The sequence below is a fragment of the Cherax quadricarinatus genome, chromosome 9 (assembly GCF_038502225.1).
Source record: "Cherax quadricarinatus isolate ZL_2023a chromosome 9, ASM3850222v1, whole genome shotgun sequence".
NCBI lineage: Eukaryota > Metazoa > Arthropoda > Malacostraca > Decapoda > Parastacidae > Cherax > Cherax quadricarinatus.
This window is the reverse complement of record NC_091300.1, coordinates 18173608-18194753: the sequence shown is the minus strand read 5'-3', so window position 1 is coordinate 18194753 and position 21146 is coordinate 18173608. Positions and strand designations below refer to the sequence as shown.

Sequence of the window (21146 nt, the reverse complement as noted above, 5' to 3'; positions counted from 1 at the left end):
CAGAGAATAGGGGGGTACTTGAAGGGGAAAAATCATCTGGGCAAGCAGATTTTCAAGACAGAAATGATGCAAAACAGGATCCTGCAAGAGAAACCACGGCTGAAGGAATCATCAGCATACAAGAGGGTGTTCCTTGACCGAGACAGAACAAAAACAGAATGACAGCAGCGAGAGAAAGGACACAGAAGCGAGAGGGGCTAGGAAGAGAGACAAGGACAGAATCAGCAGAGGACAACCAGAGCAGGGCAGAGCAACAAGTGCAAGCACACACAGAACCATCCCTAGAATCCCACAACCAAACATGCTATCCCAACACATACCACAATCCACACTTACAGCTCCCACCCCACACTACACTGTAGAATCCCACAGCACACTGCCAGGTCCCCCACCCTCGCAGACCTCCCAGAACACAATGTTGGAGAGGAAACTGAAGGTATGGTACACCAATGCTGATGGAATAATGAATAAGTGGGAGGAGTGGCTCAAAAGAGTCAAAGAGGCATCATTGGACATAATAGCTCTCACAGAAACCAAGCTCATAGGAATGATAACAGATGCCGTCTTTCCAGTGGGATATCAAATCCTGAGGAAAGACAGGGAACAGAGGGGGTGGGGAATTGGCACTGCTCATCAAAAACCAATGGGATTTTGATGAGCTGGAGAGAGGAGACAGAGGAGAAGCAAGAGACTATTTAATAGGAACATTTCAGTCTGGAGGTCCCAAGGTGGTAATTTCAGTGATGTATAACCCACCACAGAACAGTAGGAGGCCAAGGCAAGAGTATGTTGAGAGTAATAGAGCGATGGTTGACACACTAGCTGAGGTGGCCAGAAGGGCTCAAGTGAGCAGGGCAAAGCTGCTGATTATGGGTGACTTCATCCACAAAGAAATCAACTGGGAGAACCTGGAGCAACATCGGGGCCCAGAAATGTGGAGGGCTAAGACAGTGGAGATGGTACTGGAAAACCTCATGTACCAACACGTATGGGACACTACCAGAGAGAGAGAGAGGAGTGGATGAACCAGCAAGACTGGACCTAGTATTGGCCTTGAGTAGTGCAAACATTGAGGACATCACATATGAGAGACCCCTCAGGGCCAGTGATCATGTGGTTCTGAGCTTCAAATACATAGAGTTACAAGTGGAGAGGGAAGCAGGAAGGGCAGGACGAATGAAGCCAAACTACAAGAGAGGGGACTACACAGCCATGAAGAATTCCCTACCCAGGGCTCAATGGGACAGAGAATTGGCAGGGAAGTCAGTAAATGAGATGATGGGATATGTGAGAACAATATGCAAGGAAGCTGAGGAGAGGTTCGTACCCAAGGGTGACAGAAATAACGAGAAAGCCAGGATGAGCCCTTGGTTCACCCAAAGGTGTAGAGAGGTCAAAACGAAGTGTGCTAGAGAATGGAAGAAGTATAGAAAGCAAAGGACCCAGGAGAATAAGGAGAGAAGTTGTAGAGCCAGAAATGAATATGCACAGGTAAGAAGGGAGGCCAAACAACAATATGAAAATTACATAACAGTGAAAGCCAAATCTGACCCAAAGATGTACAGCCACATCAGGAGGAAAGCAACAATCAAGGTCCAGGTAATCAGGCTGAGGAAGGAAGGATGAGAGATCACAAGAAATAACTGCAAAGTATGTGAGGAACTCAATATGAGATCAAAAGAAGTGTTCACAGGGGAGACAGAAGGGACCCTCAAGTGTTGGACACAATGCATACAACCGAGGAAGAAGTGAAGAGGTTGCTAAGTGAGCTAGATACCTCAAAGGCGATGGGACCGGTTAGCATCTCTCCATGGGTCCTGAGAGAGGGAGCAGAGGTGTTATGTGTACACCTAACAACAATATTCAACACATCTATCAAAACAGAGTGACTACCTGAGGTATGGAAGACAGCAACTGTAGTCCCAATTTTTTAAAAAGGAGACAGACATGAAGCATTAAACTACAGAGAAGTGTCACTGACATGTATACTATACAAAGTCATGGAGAAGATTATCAGGAGAAGAGTGGTGGAAAACCTAGAAAGGAATGAGCCTATAAACGACAGCCAGCACAGTTTCAGGGATGGGAAATCCTGTGTCACAAACCTACTGGAGTTCTATGACAGGGTGACATCAGTAAGACAAGAGAGAGAGGGGTGGGTAGATTGCATTTTCTTGGACTGTAAGAAGGTGTTTGACACAGTTCCACACAAGAGATCGGTGCAAAAGCTGGAGGACCAGCCAGGGATAACAGGGAAGGGACTACAGTGGATCAGGGAATACCTTTCAGGAAGACAACAGCAAGTCGCGGTACATGGCAAGGTGTCAGAGTGGGTGCCCGTAACGAGTGGGGTTCCACAGGGGTCAGTCCTAGGACCGGTGCTGTTTCTGGTATTTGTAAATGACATGATGGAAGGGCTAGACTCTGAAGTGTCCCTGCTTGTGGATGATGTGAAGTTGATGAGAAAAATCCAGTCGGACAAGGACCAGACAGAACTATGAAGGGATCTGGACAGGCTGCAGGCCTGGTCCAGCAACTGGCTCCTGGAATTCAACCCCACCAAGTGCAAAGTCATGAAGATTGGGGAAGGGCAAAGAAGACCACTGATAGAGTACAGTCTAGGGGCCCAGAGACTACAAACCTCACTCAGGGAAAAAGATCTTGGGGTGAGTATAACACCAGGCACATCTGAGTTCCACATCAACCAAATAACTGCTGTAGCAAATGGGTGCCTAGCAAACCTAAGAACAGCATTCTGACATCTTCATAAGGAATTGTTTGGGACCCTGTACACTGTGTACATTAGGACCACATTGGAGTATGCAGCACCAGTTTGGAACTCACACCTAGCCAAGCATGGAGAGAAACTAGAGAAAGTGCAGAGGCTTGCAACAAGACTAGTCCCGGAGCTAAGGGGTATGTACTATGAGGAGAGGTTAAGGGAAAGCAACCTGACAACACTGGAAGACAGGATAGATAGGGGAGATATGATAATGACATAAAATACTGAGAGGAATTGACAAGGTGGAAAGAGACGGAATGTTCCAGAGATGGGACGCAGCAACGAAGGGCCACAGTTGGAAGTTGAAGACTCAGATGAATCACAGGCATGTTAGGAAGTATTTCTTCAGTCACAAAGTTGTCAGGAAATGGAATACTCTGGGAAGTGATGTAGTGGAGGCAGGATCCATAAATAGCTTTAAGCAGAGGTATGATAAAGCTCATAGATCAGGAAGAGTGACAGAGTAGTGGCCAGTGAAGAGGCAGGGCCAGGAGCGATGACTTGACCCCTGCAACCACAAATAGGTGAGTACACACATGCACATGCACACACAAACCTCGTTCAAGGAGAAAGATCTTGGCATGAGTATAACACTGAGCACGGCTCCGAAAGCACACATCAACCAGATAATGGCTGCAGCATATGAGCGCCTGGCAAACCTGAGATTAGCATTCCGATACCTAAGTAAGGAATCTTTCAAGACACTGTACACTGTGTACGTCAGGCCCATACTGGAGTATGCAGCACCAGTTTGGAACCCATACCGGGTCAAGCACGTTAAGAAATTAGAGAAAATGCAAAGGTTTGCTACAAGGTTAGTTCCAGAGCTACGGGGAATGTCCTACGAAGAAAGGTTAAGGGAAATTGGCCTGACGACACTGGAGGACAGGAGGGTTAGGGGAGACATGATAACGACATACAAAATACTGCATGGAATAAACAAGGTGGACAGAGACAAGATGTTCCAGAGAGAGGACACAGAAACAAGGGGTCACTCTTGGAAGTTGAAGACTCAGATGAATCACAGAGATGTTAGGAAGCATTTCTTCAGTCATAGGGTGGTCAGGAAGTGGAACAGTCTAGCAAGTGATGTAGTGAAGGCAGGAACCATACATAGCTTTAAGACGAGGTATGACAAAGCTCATGGAGCAGGGAGAGAGAGGATCTAGTAGCGTTCAGTGAAGAGGAAGGGCCAGGAGCTGAGTCTTGACCCCTGCAACTACAATTAGGTGAGTACACACACACACACACACACACACACACACACACACACACACACACACACACACACAGATGTGGAGGAGTCACGCGGTTTGAGCTCGTGTTTTGGTGGTAATTTCTGACTGTGCCATAAGGAATAGAGTGTGGGATATAGGCGTGTGCACGCATGAGAGTGCATATAATCACTTAAGCCCCGAAAAAAGGAAATATAAGTGATCACAGGAAAGAAAACAAAGGAAATAGTGACTAAGTGTTTAGTGGGGGGCCATTGGAAGGAAGGTGACCGGTTGTGTCAGGCCAAAATAGTGTTACCATAATAACGCAGTGGGGTATTTTGAAGAATAAGTGTGACTCAAGACCAGGGAGATAAGAGATATGTATAGATGTGTCAGTAAATACAGTGAGTGAAAAAATTAGATGAGCTAGAGACCACAGTGCCTACAGGAAGTTAGTGGAAAAATTACCAAGAAGCATCAAGCATTTTCATACTGGGACCCAGGAGGACGACAACATTACTCCACTGCCAGCCGCAAGTAATATTCACCTAGTTTGAGTTGCATGGGGTCAGCACCAGTCTCTAGCTGGAAATTGGGGGGTCACTCTCCTCGAGCTATCAGAATTAGAATAAGCAGCATTTACTGGCATTTAATAGAATTTATTGAGGTTTAGGAGAGTTAAGCAGTTAATGATAAATAGCCTAGTATGAGAGGTAGCCTAGCGAAGCCTAGCATACAGAATTGAATGTAATTTTGGGCACAAGATAGTACAGTGGGAACCAAGAGATTGGGTACATATGCAAAACATATGTAGTACACACGAGGGAAATAAGGACTGCTTACATAAACACACGCATACACACACATACACACACACACAACACACACACAGAACACACACACACAACACACACACACAACACACACACACAACACACACACACACACACACACACACACACACACACACACACACACACACACACACACACACACACACATACAGGAAGGAGAAACCAAGGAGGATAGGGGCCATAGCTAGGGAAGGGACTGAAGGAAGGAACACTCCATGGGAAGGAACTAAAACACATCAGAGGATGCAATGGGAGTCACAGTGGGAGGTGGAAAGGGAGAGATCAGTGTTTGTCTATGGGCTAGACGAAGCTAAAGGGGAAACTTATGAGGAAAGAAAGCAGGAGGAGAAAAAAGCGATTGAAGGTATGAAGGTGATAGGCGAGCGGGAAATGACCCAGGTGGTAAATTTTCGGAGAATCGGGTGGTTCACAGAGAAAAGGAATCAGCCTCTCAAAGTAATTTTCAAGGCAGAATCAACCCGAACCATGATCCTGCAGGAGAAAGCACGGCTGAGAGGCAGGCAGGAGTTCATGAGTGTGTACCTCGATCGAGACAGAACACAGGAGGAAAGGAGGACGATGAAAGAGAGAGTTCAGAAAAGAAAGGAGAAATGGGAGGAAATGAAAAAGGAGAGCAGAATAACCCAGGAACAAGTAGAAGGACAAGCACACCCCCCAGAAACACCTGCAGAAGGACCCCAGCCACGACACCCCCAAGGCTACTGAACAATCCAAACCAACCATCACACACCGATCCCTCTGTTCCCACCCCCCGCACCACAGTTACAGTATTAGAACAGAAGTTGAAGGTTTGGTACACAAATGCAGATGGATTAACGAATAAACATGAGGAATGGCAAGAAAGAATCAATGAGAAGTCCCCAGACATCATAGCAGTTACAGAGACAAAACTCACGTGGACAATAACAGATGCAATCTTTCCACCAGGATACCAGATCATGAGGAAAGATAGAAGGGGCAGAGGGGGAGGTGGGGCTGCTCTGCTAGTAAAAAACAGATGAAAATTCAAGAAAATGGAAGGCATAGATGAGATGGGAGAAAGAGACTACATAGTAGGTACACTTCAGTCTGGGGAACACAAGGTGGTCATTGCAGTGATGTATAATCCACCACAGAACTGCAGGAGGCCAAGAGAGGAATATGAAGAGAGCAACAGAGCAATGGTGGACACACTTGCTGAGGTGGCAAGAAGAGCTCACTCCAGCAGAGCAAAGTTGCTGGTTATGGGGGATTTCAACCACAGGGAGATTGACTGGGAAAACCTGGAGCCACATGGGGTTCCCGAAACATGGAGAGCCAAGATGATGGACGTGGTGCTGGAAAACCTCATGCACCAACATGTTAAGGGCACTACCAGAGTGAGAGGGGAGGATGAACCAGCAAGATTGGACCTTGTGTTCACCCTGGGCAGTTCAGACATTGAGGACATCATGTATGAGAGTCCCCTAGGAGCTAGCGACCACATGGTTCTGTGCTTTGAATATATAGTAGAGCTGCAAGTGGAGAGAGTAACAGGAGTTGGATGGGAAAAGCCTGACTATAAAAGAGGGGACTATATAGGGTTGAGGAACTTCCTGCAGGAGGTCCCATGGGACAGAGAACTGGCAGGAAAGCCAGTAAATGAAATGATGGAATATGTAACAACAAAATGCAAGGAGGCAGTGGAAAGGTTTATTCCCAAGGGCAACAGAAACAACGGGAAGACCAGAACGAGCCCCTGGTTTACCCGACGGTGTAAGGAGGCAAAAACAAAGTGCAATAAAGAATGGAAAAAGTACAGAAGGCAGAGAACACACGAAAATAGGGAGATCAGTCGCAGAGCCAGGAACGAGTACGCACAGGTAAGGAGGGAGGCCCAGCGACAGTGTGAAAATGATATAGCATCGAAAATCAAGACTGACCCGAAACTGTTGTATAGTCACATCAGGAGGAAGACAACAGTCAAAGACCAGGTGATCAGATTAAGGACAGAAAGGGGAGAACTCACAAGAAATGACCAGGAGGTATGTGAGGAGCTAAACAGGAGATTTAAGGAAGTTTTTACAGTAGAGACAGGAAGGGCTGTGGGAAGTCAGTACAGAACGGAACATCATGATACCTCAAAGGCGATGGGACTGGACGTCTCCCCATGGGTCCTTAGAGAAGGAGCAGACATGCTGTGCGTGCCTCTAACCACAATCTTCAACACATCCCTTGAAACTGGGCAACTACCTGAGAAATGGAAGACAGCAAATGTAGTCCCCATATTTAAGAAAGGAAACAGAAATGAGGTGCTAAACTACAGACCTGTGTCTCTGACATGTATTGTGTGCAAAGTCATGGAGAAGATTATCAGGAGGAGAGTGGTCGAACACCTGGAACGGAACAAGATTATAAATGAAAACCAGCATGGGTTCATGGAAGGCAAATCTTGTATCACAAACCTCCTGGAGTTTTATGACAAGGTAACAGAAGTAAGACGCGAGAGGGAGGGGTGGGTTGATTGCGTTTTCCTAGACTGCAGGAAGGCCTTTGACACAGTTCCCCACAAAAGATTAGTGCAGAAGCTAGAGGATCAGGTGCATGTAACAGGGAGGGCACTGCAGTGGATCAGGGAATACTTGACAGGGAGGCAGCAACGAGTCATGGTACGTGAAGAGGTATCACAGTGGGCGCCTGTGATGAGCGGGGTCCCACAGGGGTCAGTTCTAGGGCCAGTGCTATTTTTGATATATGCGAATGACATGATGGAAGGAATAGACTCTGAAGTGTCCCTATTCGCAGATGATGTGAAGTTGATGAGAAGAATTAAATCGGATGAGGATGAGGCAGGACTGCAAAGAGACCTGGACAGGTTGGACATGTGGTCCAGAAACTGGCTTCTCGAATTCAATCCTGCCAAATGCAAAGTCATGAAGATTGGAGAGGGACAAAGAAGACCGCAGACGGAGTATAGGCTAGGGGGACAAAGACTACAGACCTCACTCAGGGAGAAAGACCTCGGGGTGACCATAACACCAAGCACATCACCGGAGGCACACATCAACCAAATAACTGCTGCAGCATATGGGCGCCTGGCAAACCTGAGAATAGCGTTCCGATACCTAAATAAGGAATCGTTCAAGACACTGTACACTGTGTATGTTAGGCCCATACTGGAGTATGCAGCACCAGTCTGGAACCCACACCTGGTCAGGCACATCAAGAAGTTAGAGAAAGTTCAAAGGTTTGCAACAAGGCTAGTCCCAGAGCTCAGGGGAATGTTGTACAAAGAAAGGTTACGGGAAATCGGACTGACGACAGTGGAGGACAGAAGGGTCAGGGGAGACATGATAACGACATACAAGATACTGCAGGGAATAGATAAGGTGGACAGAGATAGGATGTTCCAGAGAGGGGGCACAGGAACAGGGGGTCACAACTGGAAGCTGAAGACTCAGACGAGTCACAGGGACATTAGGAAGTATTTCTTCAGTCATAGAGTTGTCAGGAAGTGGAATAGCCTAGCAAGTGAAGTAGTGGAGGCAGGAACCATACATAGTTTTAAGAAGAGGTATGATAAAGCTCAGGAAGCAGAGAGAGAGAGAGGACCTAGTAGCAATCAGTGAAGAGGCAGGGCCAGGAGCTGAGTCTCAACCCCTGCAACCACAATTAGGTGAGTACAATTAGGTGAGTACATACACATACACACACATATACAGGATTTCACACCTTTATGTGAATTCACCCTCTAACCCTTCCTTCTCTCTCCGTCTCTTTGTCTCTTTTCCTCTCTTCCTCTCTCTCTCTCTCTCTCTCTCTCTCTTACTCTTTCTGTCTCTTCCTCTCTCTCTCTCTCAATCTTTCTCTCCCTCTCTCTCTATTCCTCTCTCTCTCTCTTCCTCTCTCTCTCTTTCTCTCTCTCCCTTTCTCTCCCTTTCTCTTCCTCTCTCTTTTTCTCTCTCTTCCTCTCTCTTCCTCTCTCTTTTCCTCTCTCTTTTCCTCTCTCTCTTCCTCTCTCTCTTCCTCTCTCTTCTTCTCTCTCTTCCTCTCTCTTCCTCTCTCTCTCTCTCTCTCTCTCTCTCTCTCTCTCTCTCTCTCTCTCTCTCTCTCTCTCTCTCTCTTCCCTCTCTCTCTCTCTCTCTCTCTTCCCTCTCTCTCTTCCCTCTCTCTCTCTCTTCCCTCTCTCTCTCTCTTCCCTCTCTCTCTCTCTTCCCTCTCTCTCTCTCTTCCCTCTCTCTTCCTGTCTTTCCCTTCTCTCCTCTCTTTCTCTCACTCTCTCCCCCTCTCTCTCCTTCTACCTTTCCCCTCTCTCTCTTTCTCTCTTTCCTTTACTAAAAAAAAAAAAAGTGGTTGGGACTCGTAGGAATCAGGGATCAGATGACACTGGTATTGGTAGGGAGGAATGGATGGAGGAGCAGTGGAGAAGGATGGAGCAAGAATGGGAGAGAAAATTAGGAGAGCTTTCTGAAAAAATGGAGAAAGAGCTCTCTGCGAAATGGGAAAAGAGGTTGGAGAAGGAGACGAAGAAATGGGAGGCACAAGTCGAAACTGCAGTAGACAGGGTAAGGGTCCTAGAGTTTGAGGTAAACAGGCTGAAGCAAGTCTCAGGGGCAGTGACCAGAGAAGACACAGCATATGAAGCTGAGAGGATGAACAGGAAGGAAGGAGATATGAATTATGCTAAGGTCATATGAGCTTGCAAAGAAGGGTCAGGGAGTAAAAGGAAAGAGCAGCTGGGTGCAGATAGAGAGGGAGATAAGTCGAATGCTGAGGCACAACCATGCTACCAAGAGCCACTGGAAAAAATCAAGGGAGAAAATGACCATATACAGACAGGAACCAGAGTCACAGAGGGAGAGGCAATGGGAGGAGGAAAGGGCAAAATCAGTGTTTATCCATGGGCTTTGGGAGAGAGAGGAAAAGACACACACTGAAAGGCGGCAGGAAGAAAGAAAGGAGATTGGGAAAATCATCACGGAAATAGGGGGGGAAGACATCGACGAGATTGTAAATTTTCAGAGAATAGGGGGGTACGTGAAGGGGAGAAACCGACCGATCAAGCTGATTCTTAGGAGGGAAACAGTGAGGAACAGGATCCTCCAAGAGAAACCAAGGTTGAAAAACTCGGAAGAGTACAAGAAGGTGTTCCTAGACAGAGACAGAACACAAACAGAGAGACAGCAGCTGAGGAAGAGGACAAAAAAGTGTAAGGAGATAGGAAAGGAAACAAGGATGGAACCAGCAGAGGTCAGTCAGAGCAGAACAGAGAAGCAAGGGCAAGCACACACACAACTATCCTCAGAACCCCACAACCTATCACACCATCCCAACACACAATACAATCCATACCCACAGCTTCCACCCAACCCCCAACCATAGAATCCCACAGTATGCTACCAGGTCTCCCACCCCCACAGGCCCCCCAAACCACAGTATTGGAAAGGAAACTGAAGGTATGGTACACAAACGCTGATGGAATAACAAACAAGTGGGAGGAGTGGCACGAAAGAGTCAAAGAGACATCACCGGACATCATAGCGCTCACAGAAACCAAGCTTACAGGTATGATAATAGATGCCATCTTTCCAATGGGATACCAGATCCTGAGGAAAGACAGAAGGAACAGGGGGGAGTGGAGGAGTGGCACTGCTGATCAAACACCGATGGAATTTTGATGAGCTGGAGAGAGGAGACAGCGGAGAAGAAAGTGATTACATAGCGGGAACGCTTCACTCTGGAGGTCCCAAGGTGGTAATTGCAGTGATGTATAACCCACCACAGAACAGCAGGAGACCAGGGCATGAGTATGACGAGAGCAATAGAGCGATGGTTGACACACTGGCTGCAGTGGCCAGAAGAGCTCATGCATGCAGCGCAAAGCTCCTGATCATGGGCGACTTAACCACAAGGAGATCGACTGGGAGAACTTGGAGCCACATGGGGGCCAAGATACATGGAGGGCTAAGATGATGGAGGTGGTACTGGAAAACTTCATGCACCAACACGTAAGGGACACTACAAGAGAGAGGAGAGGATGAACCAGCAAGACTGGACTTAGTATTTACCTTGAGCAGTGCAGATATTGAGGACATCACATATGAAAGACCCCTTGGGGTCAGCAATCATGTGGTTTTGAGCTTCGAATACACAGTAGAGCTACAAGTGGAGGGGGAAGCAGGAAGGCCAGGACAAATGAAACCAAACTACAGGAAAGGGGACTACACGGGAATGACGAACTTCTTGAACGAGGTTCAGTGGGACAGAGAACATAAGAATGTAGGAACACTGCAGAAGGCCCATACTGGCCCATACGAGGCAGGTCCTTATCAAAACGACATCTACCTAAAGCTACTCAAGAAACAACTCCCGCACCCCTTAACACCAATCAAACCCAGCCCCTCCCACTCACATATTTGTCCAGTCTCCCCCCAAAGCCACCCAAGGTCCCAGCCTCCATCACCCCACTGGGAAGACTGCTCCACGCATCCACAACTCTGTTAGAAAACCAGTACTTACCTATGTCCTTTCTAAATCTAAATTTATCCAACTTAAATCCATTATTCCTGGTTCTTACCTGGTTCGACACCCTCAGTACTTTATTAATGTCTCCCTTGTTTATGCCCGTCATCCACTTATACACTTCAATGATATCTCCCCTCATTCTACGCCTCTCCAGAGAGTGGAGATTTGGAAATAAATGGTATAAAATACCGACACAATGGAAATATAAACACAAATGCAGTATAATGTGATCCTTTATTGACAACGTTTCACCCACACAGTGGGCTTTTTCAAGTCACACACGGATCTGAACTGGCAGGGAAGCCAGTTAATGAGATGATGGAATATGTAGCAACAATGTGCAAGGAGGCTGAGGAGAGGTTTGTACCCAAGGGAAACAGGAATAACGAAAAAGCCAGGATGAGCCCATGGTTCACCCAGAGGTGCAAGGAGGCAAAAACCAAGTGTGCTAGGGAATGGAAGAAATATAGAAGGCAAAGGACCCAGGAGAATAAGGAGAGCAGTCGTAGAGCCAGAAATGAATATGCACAAATAAGAAGGGAGGCCCAACGACAATATGAAAACGACATAGCAGCGAAAGCCAAATCTGACCCGAAGCTGTCATACAGCCACATCAGGAGGAAAACAACAGTCAAGGACCAGGTAATCAGGCTAAGGAAGGAAGGAAGAGAGACAACAAGAAATGACCGTGAAGTTTGTGAGGAACTCAACAAGAGATTCAAAGAAGTGTTCACAGAGGAGAGGGAAGGGGCACCAGAGGGACGGAGAGGTGTGGCACATCACCAGGTGCTGGACACGGTACACACAACCGAGGAAGAAGTGAAGAGGCTTCTGAGTGAGCTAGATACCTCAAAGGCAATGGGGCCAGATAACATCTCTCCATGGGTCCTGAGAGAGGGAGGAGAGGCACTATGTGTACCCCTAACAACAATATTCAATTCATCTATTGAAACAGGGAGATTGCCTGAGGCATGGAAGACAGCAAATGTGGTACCAATCTTTAAAAAAGGAGACAGACATGAAGCACTAAACTACAGACCAGTGTCACTGACATGTATAGTATGCAAAGTCATGGAGAAGATTGTCAGGAGAAGAGTGGTGGAACACCTAGAAAGGAATGATCTCATCAACAGCAGCCAACATGGTTTCAGGGACAGGAAATCCTGTGTCACAAACCTACTGGAGTTCTATGGCAAGGTGACAGCAGTAAGACAAGAGAGAGAGGGGTGGGTGGATTGCATTTTCTTGGACTGCAAGAAGGCGTTTGACACAGTACCACACAAGAGATTAGTGCAAAAACTGGAGGACCAAGCAGGGATAACAGGGAAGGCACTACAATGGATCAGGGAATATTTGTCAGGAAGACAGCAGCGAGTAATGGCACGTGGCGAGGTGTCAGAGTGGGCACCTGTGGCCAGCGGGGTCCCACAGGGGTCAGTCCTAGGACCAGTGCTGTTTCTGGTATTTGTGAACGACATGACAGAAGGAATAAACTCTGAGGTGTCCCTGTTTGCAGATGACGTGAAGTTGATGAGAAGAATTCATTTGATCGAAGACCAGGCAGAACTACAAAGGGATCTGGACAGGCTGCAGACCTGGCCCAGCAATTGGCTCCTGGAGTTCAATCCCACCAAGGTCAAAGTCATGAAAATTGGGGAAGGGCAAAGAAGACTGCAGACGGAGTACAGTCTAGGGGGCCAGAGACTACAAACCTCACTCAAGGAAAAAGATCTTGGGGTGAGTATAACACCAGGCACATCTCCTGAAGCACACATCAACCAAATAACTGCTGCAGCATATGGGCGCCTGGCAAACCTCAGAACAGCATTCCGACATCTTAATAAGGAGTCATTCAGGACCCTGTACACCGTGTACGTTAGGCCCATATTGGAGTATGCGGCACCAGTTTGGAACCCACACCTAGCCAAGCACGTAAAGAAACTAGAGAAAGTGCAAAGGCTTGCCACAAGACTAGTCCCAGAGCTAAGAGGTATGCCTTACGAGGAGAGGTTAAGGGAAATCAACCTGACGACACTGGAGGACAGGAGAGATAGGGGGGGACATGATAACAACTTACAAAATACTGAGAGGAATTGACAAGGTGGACAAAGACAGGATGTTTCAGAGACTGGACACAGCAACAAGGGGACACAGTTGGAAGCTGAAGACACAGATGAATCACAGGGATGTTAGGAAGTATTTCTTCACCCACAGAGTAGTCAGGAAGTGGAATAGTTTGGGAAGAGATGTAGTGGAGGCAAGATCCATACATTGCTTTAAGCAGAGGTACGATAAAGCTCATGGTTCAGGGAGAGTGACCTAGTAGCGACCAGTGAAGAGGCGGGGCCAGGAGCTTGGACTCGACCCCTGCATCCTCAATTAGGTGAGTACACACACACACACACACACACACACACACACACACACACAGGGAGAGTGACCTAGTAGCGATCAGTGAAGAGGCGGGGCCAGGAGCTCGGACTCGACCCCTGCAACCTCAACTAGGTGAGTACACACATACACACATGCACACACACACACACACACACACACACACACACACACACACACACACACACACACACACACACACACACACACACACACACACACACACACACACGCACGCACACACACGCACACACACGCACACACGCACACACGCACGCACGCACGCACACACACACACACACACACACACACACACACACACACACACACACACACACACACACACACACTGGAGTATGCAGCACCAGTTTGGAACCCACACCTGGTCAAGCACGTCAAGAAGTTAGAGAAAGTACAAAGGTTTGCAACAAGGCTAGTCCCAGAGCTCAAGGGAATGTCGTACGAGGAAAGGTTAAGGGAAATCGGACTGACGACACTGGAGGACAGAAGGGTCAGGGGAGACATGATAACGACATACAAGATACTGCGGGGAATAGACAAGGTGGACAGAGATAGGATGTTCCAGAGAGGGGACACAGGGACAAGGGGTCACAACTGGAAGCTGAAGACTCAGACGAGTCACAGGGACGTTAGGAAGTATTTCTTCAGTCATAGAGTTGTCAGCAAGTGGAATAGCCTAGCAAGTGAAGTAGTGGAGGCAGGAACCATACATAGTTTTAAGAAGAGGTATGACAAAGCTCAGGAAGCAGAGAGAGAGAGGATCCAGTAGCGATCAGTGAAGAGGCGGGGCCAGGAGCTGAGTCTCGACCCCTGCAACCACAATTAGGTGAGTACAATTAGGTGAGTACACACACACACACACACACCTACACATGCACACACTGCAGTGGATCAGAGAATATCTGACAGGGAGGGAACAACGAGTCATGGTACGTGACAAGGTGTCAGAGTGGGCGCCTATAATGAGCAGGGTTCCACAGGGGTCAGTCCTAGGACCTGTGCTGTTTTTGATATATGTGAATGACATAACGGAAGGGATAGACTCAGTAGTGTCCTTGTTTGCAGATGATGGGAAGTTAATGAGGAGAATAAAATTGGTCAAGGATCAAGCAGGACTACAAAGAGACTTGGACTGGCTACAAGCCTGGTCCAGCAACTGGCTCCTTGAATTTAACCCTGCCAAATGCAAAGTCATGAAGATTGGGGAAGAGCAAAGAAGACTGCAGACAGAGTATAGTCTAGGTGCCAAAGACTGCAAACCTCACTCAAGGAAAAAGATCTTGGGGTGAGTATAATACCGAGCACATCTCCAGAGGCGCACATCAGTCAGATAACTGCTTCGGCATACAGGCATCTGGCAAACCTAAGGATGGTGTTCCGATACCTCAGTAAGGAATCATTCAAGACTCTGTACACTGTATACGTTAGGCCCATACTGGAGTATGCAGCACCTGTTTGGAATCTACACCTGGTCAGGCACATCAAGAAATAGAGAAAGTGCAAAGGCTTGCAACAAGACTAGTCCCAGAGCTAAGGGGATTGTCCTACAAAGAAAGGCTAAGGGAAATTGGCTTGACGACACTGGAGGACAGGAGAGTCAGGGAAGGCATGATAGTGACATATAAAATACTGCTCAGAATAGACAAGGTGGACAAATTTATGATGTTCCAGCGATGGGACACAGAAACAAGAGGTCAGAATTGGAAGTTGAAGACTCAGATGAGTCAAAGGGATATTGGGAAGTATTTCTACAGTCATAGAGTTATCAGGAAGTGGAATAGTCTGAAAAGTGACATGGTGGAGGCAGGAACCATACAGAGTTTTAAGACAAGGTTTAATAAAGCTCATGGAGCAGGGAGAGGACCTAGTAGTGACCAGTGAAGAGGTGGGGTCAGGAGCTATGGCTCAACCCCTGCAATCACAATTAGGTGAGTACACACACACACACTATGAATTTATGTACATATTGGAAACTGAAGTGTTTTTAATTCATAATAGCTTACCATGCCGAAGTTAATAATAATATATTTGAAAATGTCCATTATTTTTGCATGACTTAATTTCATTTATTTTAATGCGTGAATGAGACAGATTTTCTTTGCATTCATAGTACCATATTTGATCATAATGCATGTATTGTAATTGGAAAGGTAGCTGACTATTGTACTTATAACAGCATGTCCAATGTTGTATTATGCACTGATATATGTTTTGGTAAACATTATAGTGAGATTGTGTACTTTTATATTGGTATTTTCAAGGAATTAATGTATCTTATATTTTATTGCATATTCTATTTCTTATGAAAATATTAATTTTTAACTGCCAGTGTTGTTTGGGATATTTAATATTACTATTACTATTGATACCATATACTGTATCATAATTATAGATATGATAATTGTTTCATAATTTACTTCAGATTTTAGTATGTTCAGTATCTTGAGAAAAAATGGCTTGGATGAGGCTAAAATAAAGAGCATGCTTTGTATAAAATTAAAATGCATCATATACATGTAATGGTGAATATTTTTGAGAATGACGTAATAAAAATGTATGATCCTTTTTCAGCTTCTCCAAGTCCTGGGCCAATGAAGATGACACCTCGAATGACAACACTTCATGAAGAGAACACACGAGAGGCAGCTCCACTCTTACACATGGAGGAGGAGGAGGAGGAGGAAGAGGGGGACGAAGATGATGAAGATGTAGAGGAGGTGAATGCAAATTGATTTTTAAATAAATTTATATCTAAGAAAGTAACATTTTTACTACAAAAGAAAAACTAAGACTGTTTACTTGTAAGAATTTTTTAAGCACTCAAAGTTGCCCAAGGAACCAGCATCAGTAACCCTGTTCACTCTACCAAGTATGGGCCAATAGGCTTACTACATGTAATGTTTCTTCAACCATCTCATGCCCTCTTGATTTACATCTGTATCTGACTATTTCTCATTGAAAATAGGATGTAGACAGGGATATATGATGTCACCATGGCTGTTTAACATATATATAGGTGGAGTTGTAAAAGAAGTGAATGATAGTTTGTGGAGGAATGGTGTGGGAGTTAAAGATGATGAATCTAGAGCTATTACAATTGTTTGTTGCTGATGATACAGTTCTTTTGGAAAATTTTAAAGAGAAGTGGCAAAAGTTGGTGGAGGAATTTGGGAGTTTATGTAAAAATAAAAAAAAAAGTAAATTAAAATAAACATAGAAAAGAGCAAGGTGATGATAGTAACAAAAATTCTTGGTAATGAAAAATTGGAAAGCAGATTGGAGGGAGGGAGTAGAAAGGAAGTGAATGTACGTATTTATATATATATTTGGGAGCAGACATGCTAACTGATGGGTCTATGAAAAATGAGGAGAATCATAGAATAGATAAGGAGGGAGCAAAGGTAGGTGATGTGTTGAGGCATGTATGGAAAGGAAGTTTATTTTGGGAGATAAAAAAGGGAAGTACAGTAGGGCCCCACTTTACGGGGTTTCACCTTAGGGTGTTCCACTAATACGGTGATGTCAAATTATGACCAAAATTTGCTATACGGCAAGCGGTCTTTCAAATATGGGGCGCCCCACCCGATTTGTTTACATTCTCCGTGACCACATCTGTTATGTCTGGAAAAATTTCCAAAATTTCAAGTATTTTACAGTTACTGTGTATTTTATATGTTGTTTTTTTTTTTAACAAGTCGGCCATCTCCCACATATATATACATGTATATACATATATATATATACATATATATATATATACATATATATATATATATATATATATATATATATATATATATATATATATATATATATATATATATATATATATATATATATATATTTTCAACAAGTCGGTCGTCTCCCACCGAGGCAGGGTGACCCAAAAAAAAAGAAAGAAAATCCCCAAAAAGAAAATACTTTCATCATCATTCAACACTTTCACCACATGCACACATTATCACTGCTTTTGCAGAGGTGCTCAGAATACAACAGTTTAGAAGCATATACATATAAAGATACACAACATATCCCTCCAAACTGCCAATATCCCAAACCCCTCCTTTAAAGTGCAGGCATTGTACTTCCCATTTCCAGGACTCAAGTCCGACTATATGAAAATAACCGGTTTCCCTGAATCCCTTCACTAAATATTACCCTGCTCACACTCCAACAGATCGTCAGGTCCCAAGTATCATTCGTCTCCATTCACTCCTATCTAACACGCTCATGCAGGCTTGCTGGAAGTCCAAGCCCCTCGCCCACAAAACCTCCTTTACCCCCTCTTTCCAACCCTTTCGAGGACTACCCCTACCCCTCTTTCCTTCCCCTATAGATTTATATGCTTTCCATGTCATTCTTCTTTGATCCATTCTCTCTAAATGACCAAACCACCTCAACAACCCCTCTTCTGCCCTCTGACTAATGCTTTTATTAACTCCACACCTTCTCCTAATTTCCACACTCCGAATTTTCTGCATAATATTTACACCACACATTGCCCTTAGACAGGACATCTCCACTGCCTCCAACCGTCTCCTCGCTGCTGCATTTACCACCCAAGCTTCACATCCATATAAGAGTGTTGGTACTACTATACTTTCATACATTCCCTTCTTTGCCTCCATAGATAACGTTTTTTGACTCCACATATACCTTAACGCACCACTCACCTTTTTTCCCTCATCAATTCTATGATTAACCTCATCCTTCATAAATCCATCCGCCGACACGTCAACTCCCAAGTATCTGAAAACATTCACTTCTTCCATACTCCTCCTCCCCAATTTGATATCCAATTTTTCTTTATCTAAATCATTTGATACCCTCATCACCTTACTCTTTTCTATGTTCACTTTCAACTTTCTACCTTTACACACATTCTCAAACTCATCCACTAACCTTTGCAATTTTTCTTTAGAATCTCCCATAAGCACAGTATCATCTGCAAAAAGTAACTGTGTCAATTCCCATTTTGAATTTGATTCCCCATAATTTAATCCCACCCCTCTCCCGAACACCCTAGCATTTACTTCTTTTACAACCCCATCTATAAATATATTAAACAACCATGGTGACATTACACATCCCTGTCTAAGACCTACTTTTACCGGGAAGTATTCTCCCTCTCTTCTACACACCCTAACCTGAGCCTCACTATCCTCATAAAAGCTCTTTACAGCATTTAGTAACTTACCACCTATTCCATATACTTGCAACATCTGCCACATTGCTCCTCTATCCACTCTATCATATGCCTTTTCTAAATCCAAAAATGCAATAAAAACTTCCCTACCTTTATCTAAATACTGTTCACATATATGCTTCAATGTAAACACTTGATCTACACATCCCCTACCCACTCTGAAGCCTCCTTGCTTATCTGCAATCCTACATTCTGTCTTACCTCTAATTCTTTCAATTATAACCCTACCGTATACTTTTCCTGGTATACTCAGTAAACTTATTCCTCTATAATTTTTACAATCTCTTTTGTCCCCCTTCCCTTTATATAAAGGGACTATACATGCTCTCTGCCAATCCCTAGGTACCTTCCCCTCTTTCATACATTTATTAAACAAAAGTACCAACCACTCCAACACTATATCCCCCCATGCTTTTAACATTTCTGTCATGATCCCATCAGTTCCAGCTGCTTTACCCCCTTTCATTCTACGTAATGCCTCACGTACCTCCACCACACTTACATTCTGCTCTTCTTCACTCCTAAAAGATGGTATACCTCCCTGGCCAGTGCATGAAATTACCGCCTCCCTTTCGTCCTCAACATTTAAAAGTTCCTCAAAATATTCTCGCCATCTACCTAATACCTCCCTCTCCCCACCTACTAACTCCCCTACTCTGTTTTTAACTGACAAATCCATACTTTCCCTAGGCTTTCTTAACTTGTTTAACTCACTCCAAATTTTTTTTCTTATTTTCATTAAAATTTCTTGACAGTGCCTCTCCCAATCTTTCATCTGCTCTCCTTTTGCACTCTCTCACCACTCTCTTCACCTTTCTTTTACTCTCCATATACTCTGCTCTTCTTATAACACTTCTGCTTTGTAAAAACCTCTCGTAAGCTACCTTTTTCTCTTTTATCACACCCTTTACTTCATCATTCCACCAATCACTCCTCTTTCCTCCTGCCCCACATTCTAATACTGCATTTTTAAAACTATTCCAACCCTCTTCAACCCCCCCACTACTCATCTTTGCACTAGCCCATCTTTCTGCCAATAGTCGCTTATATCTCGCCCGAACTTCCTCCTCCCTCTTACTTGTTGTTGCCACCTTCCTCTTTTCCCATCTACCTCTTACTCTAACTGTAGCTACAACTAAATAATGATCTGATATATCAGTTGCCCCTCTATAAACATGTACATCCTGGAGCCTACCCATCAACCTTTTATCCACCAATACATAATCTAACAAACTACTTTCATTACGTGCTACATCATACCTTGTATATTTATTTATCCTCTTTTTCATAAAATATGTATTATTACCAAATGTCTTTCTACACATAGCTCAATTAAAGGCTCCCCATTTACATTTACCCCTGGGACCCCAAATTTACCTACTACTCCCTCCATAACATTTTTACCCACTTTAGCATTGAAATCCCCAACCACCATTACTCTCACACTTGATTCAAAACTCCCCACACATTCACTCAACATTTCCCAGAATCTCTCTCTCTCTCCTCTACACTTCTCTCTTCTCCAGGTGCATACACGCTTACTATAACCCGCTTTTCACATCCAATCTTTATTTTACTCCACATAATCCTTGAATTTATACATTTATAGTCCCTCTTTTCCTGCCATAGCTTATCCTTCAACATTATTGCTACTCCTTCTTTAGCTCTAACTCTATTTGAAACCCCTGACCTAATCCCATTTATTCCTCTCTATTGAAACTCTCCCACCCCCTTCAGCTTTGTTTCACTTAAAGCCAGGACATCCAGTTTCTTCTCATTCATAACATCCACAATCATCTCTTTCTTATCATTTGCACAACATCCACGCACATTCAGACTTCCCACTTTGACAATTTTCTTCTTCTTATTCTTATTTTATATTCTTATTTATTCTTATTTTGTATGTACTCTGATAATTATACTTATGTGTACCTGTACCTAAATATACTTATACACTGTGCTGGTGTGCAGGTACACATTAAAATAGCTAAGTCTCTCTCTGCTCATGACGCCAATAGTACATAATAATCATCACTGTTGGACACATTAAATGTCTTACTTTACATTAATATAGACATTTTCATTAATCCATCTATGAAATTTTCCTTAAAATTATATAAGAAACATGTTACATAGCATATAAATATGATACATACACCCACAGAATAAAA

At 44.5% G+C, this 21146-nt stretch overlaps 1 protein-coding gene across 8 annotated transcripts in view; it reads left to right on the top strand.

Moving 5' to 3' along the window:
- Khc-73 (Kinesin heavy chain 73) overlaps positions 1-21146 on the top strand; it is an 886736-nt gene that overhangs the window by 730071 nt on the left and 135519 nt on the right. For all 8 annotated transcript variants that reach the window (XM_070083276.1, XM_070083279.1, XM_070083274.1 and 5 more), the window contains one exon: positions 16341-16486. In XM_070083276.1, coding sequence (XP_069939377.1) covers positions 16341-16486 — 146 coding nt within the window. The remainder of the gene's footprint in view (positions 1-16340; positions 16487-21146) is intronic.